The 1810-nt window shown below is 45.2% G+C and overlaps 1 protein-coding gene across 1 annotated transcript in view; it reads left to right on the top strand.

Moving 5' to 3' along the window:
• Positions 1–1530, top strand: part of LOC136678347 (lysyl oxidase homolog 4-like) — a 9258-nt gene extending 7728 nt beyond the window's left edge. The window contains 2 exon segments of the mRNA XM_066656372.1: positions 102–213; positions 893–1530. Coding sequence (XP_066512469.1) covers positions 102–213; positions 893–963 — 183 coding nt within the window. The 3' untranslated portion in view covers positions 964–1530.
• Positions 1531–1810: the final 280 nt, after the last annotated feature.

The raw sequence follows: 1810 nt of genomic DNA, 5'->3' as shown, positions 1-1810 counted from the left end.
GCACTGTGCACTGTGAAGCAGGGTCTGGTCTGAGGAAGGCTGGACCATGGGTATTTTCCTTTTGAGTCACAGGGGTCAATGCTGGTCTTTGTTTTCTGTAGGTTGAGGTTAACCCCTCGCTGGACATGGCCGAGTCAGACTTTGAGAACAATGTGATGCGATGCCGATGCAGGTACGACGGAGGGAGAGTTTACATGTACGGGTGTCACACAGGTGAGTGACCTGTTCTTTAATTAACCATTGCTTCAGTTAAAGCAGATACTCACACGATAAAATAGAATGTAATATATGACAAAATGGAAACTGAGTAGTCTTGAAACCACTGATGAAACAGTGAGTGAACAGCACTTTCTCCTCCCTCAACCATCATTTGGCACCATACCGTCTCCTGCTCTCTGGACACTGAGGTGGCTGCCCACTGCTCCAGGTGTATGGATGAAAAAATAGCTCACCTGTGTGTGTCAGTGTGTGTGTTTACTGCCATGGATGGTTTAAATGCAGTATTTTAGTTATGCACTTACGAATAATTCTAACTAAATACTACCCACCCCTGACAAAGCTTAGTGAAAAACTACTGGAGGCAAGAGTGTGATATAATATTGTCTTTATACAACATACATCACAATTTAACCCATCCATGGCACACACACCCAATAACACACACGTAGAGGCAGGCATCACCAGTGCCCAGGTAGGAGTCAGGGGTTAGGTTCCTTAAGGGAACTCAGTTGTGGGTTGATGGAGGAGACATCACTGTTCCTCCCACTTCACAAAGAGATCAAACTTAGAGAAATCTCTTATCCAAAGCCCGCTTCTGTAAACATTAGAATTATGAGAGTGGGGTATTGGGGTGAAGCTTGAATCATGCTTCTTCATGCATCTTCTCCTCCAGGTGATGCCTACAGCGCAGAGGCGGAGGACCTGTTTGAACACCAGCGCCAGATTTCCAACAACTTCCTCTAGATCAGAAGAACCGGACGGTGAAAAAAAACAGGACTCTCTCTCCTTTCTCATCCTCTCATCCCAGTTGACGGAGAGGAAGAGGAAGGACGTGGACAAGGCAAAGACAAACAGATTACAGGCTGAGGGCTTTCTGGATTTCGATTAGGTTTAAGCAGAGGACCGAGCTCACTTTGGGCTTGTTCTCCTCGGTGAAAACGGATACTTTTACAGACTGAACACAATCCATCTATTGGCTCCGCTGGATCTCACCAGCCGTTCCTAACAGCGGTTACTTGAAGTGGACCAAAAGAGAGGAAGCATGTTAAATTATTAGATGGGGGAAGGGTGGGGAGTAGGAGAATATATAGAAAATAGAGAGAGAAGGGAAATCCTATCAAAGGATTGGTGCCAGTGGGTTTTGCTGGATGCATCTATCGTAAGTGCATTAATCGTAAACAGGATTTCCACTGATTTTTATTTAAATTTCTGCACAAGTAAAACATTAAGATGTAAAGACGGTTATTCGTGGTTCGTTTAACGTGAAAGGCTTTGTTCTAGAATCGTTCACACTGGTGGTGATGGGAACCAGACGTCTGATGGGAGTCTCTGAAGCTCCCAAATGGTTAAGAAAGCATCTTTTTAAGAGAAGATTCCAGTCTGAAACGTATTTTTTAAAAAGATAACGGCAAGATAACGTTGTAAGACCCAGCGATAAAACAGTCAAGGTTCGGGAAGCAGGTTTGAGACTGAACGCTTGTGTTTACCCAGACAAGGGGAGTGAAGGAACAGCACTTTCTCCTCCCTCAACATCCACGGCTGAATCGCCCTTGAACACGTCACACCCGGCTGCTTCCCAGGCACCGTGTAC

Source organism: Hoplias malabaricus, chromosome Y (assembly GCF_029633855.1).
Source record: "Hoplias malabaricus isolate fHopMal1 chromosome Y, fHopMal1.hap1, whole genome shotgun sequence".
NCBI lineage: Eukaryota > Metazoa > Chordata > Actinopteri > Characiformes > Erythrinidae > Hoplias > Hoplias malabaricus.
Note: the sequence above shows the minus strand (reverse complement) of the source record. Positions and strands in the feature narration are given on the sequence as shown.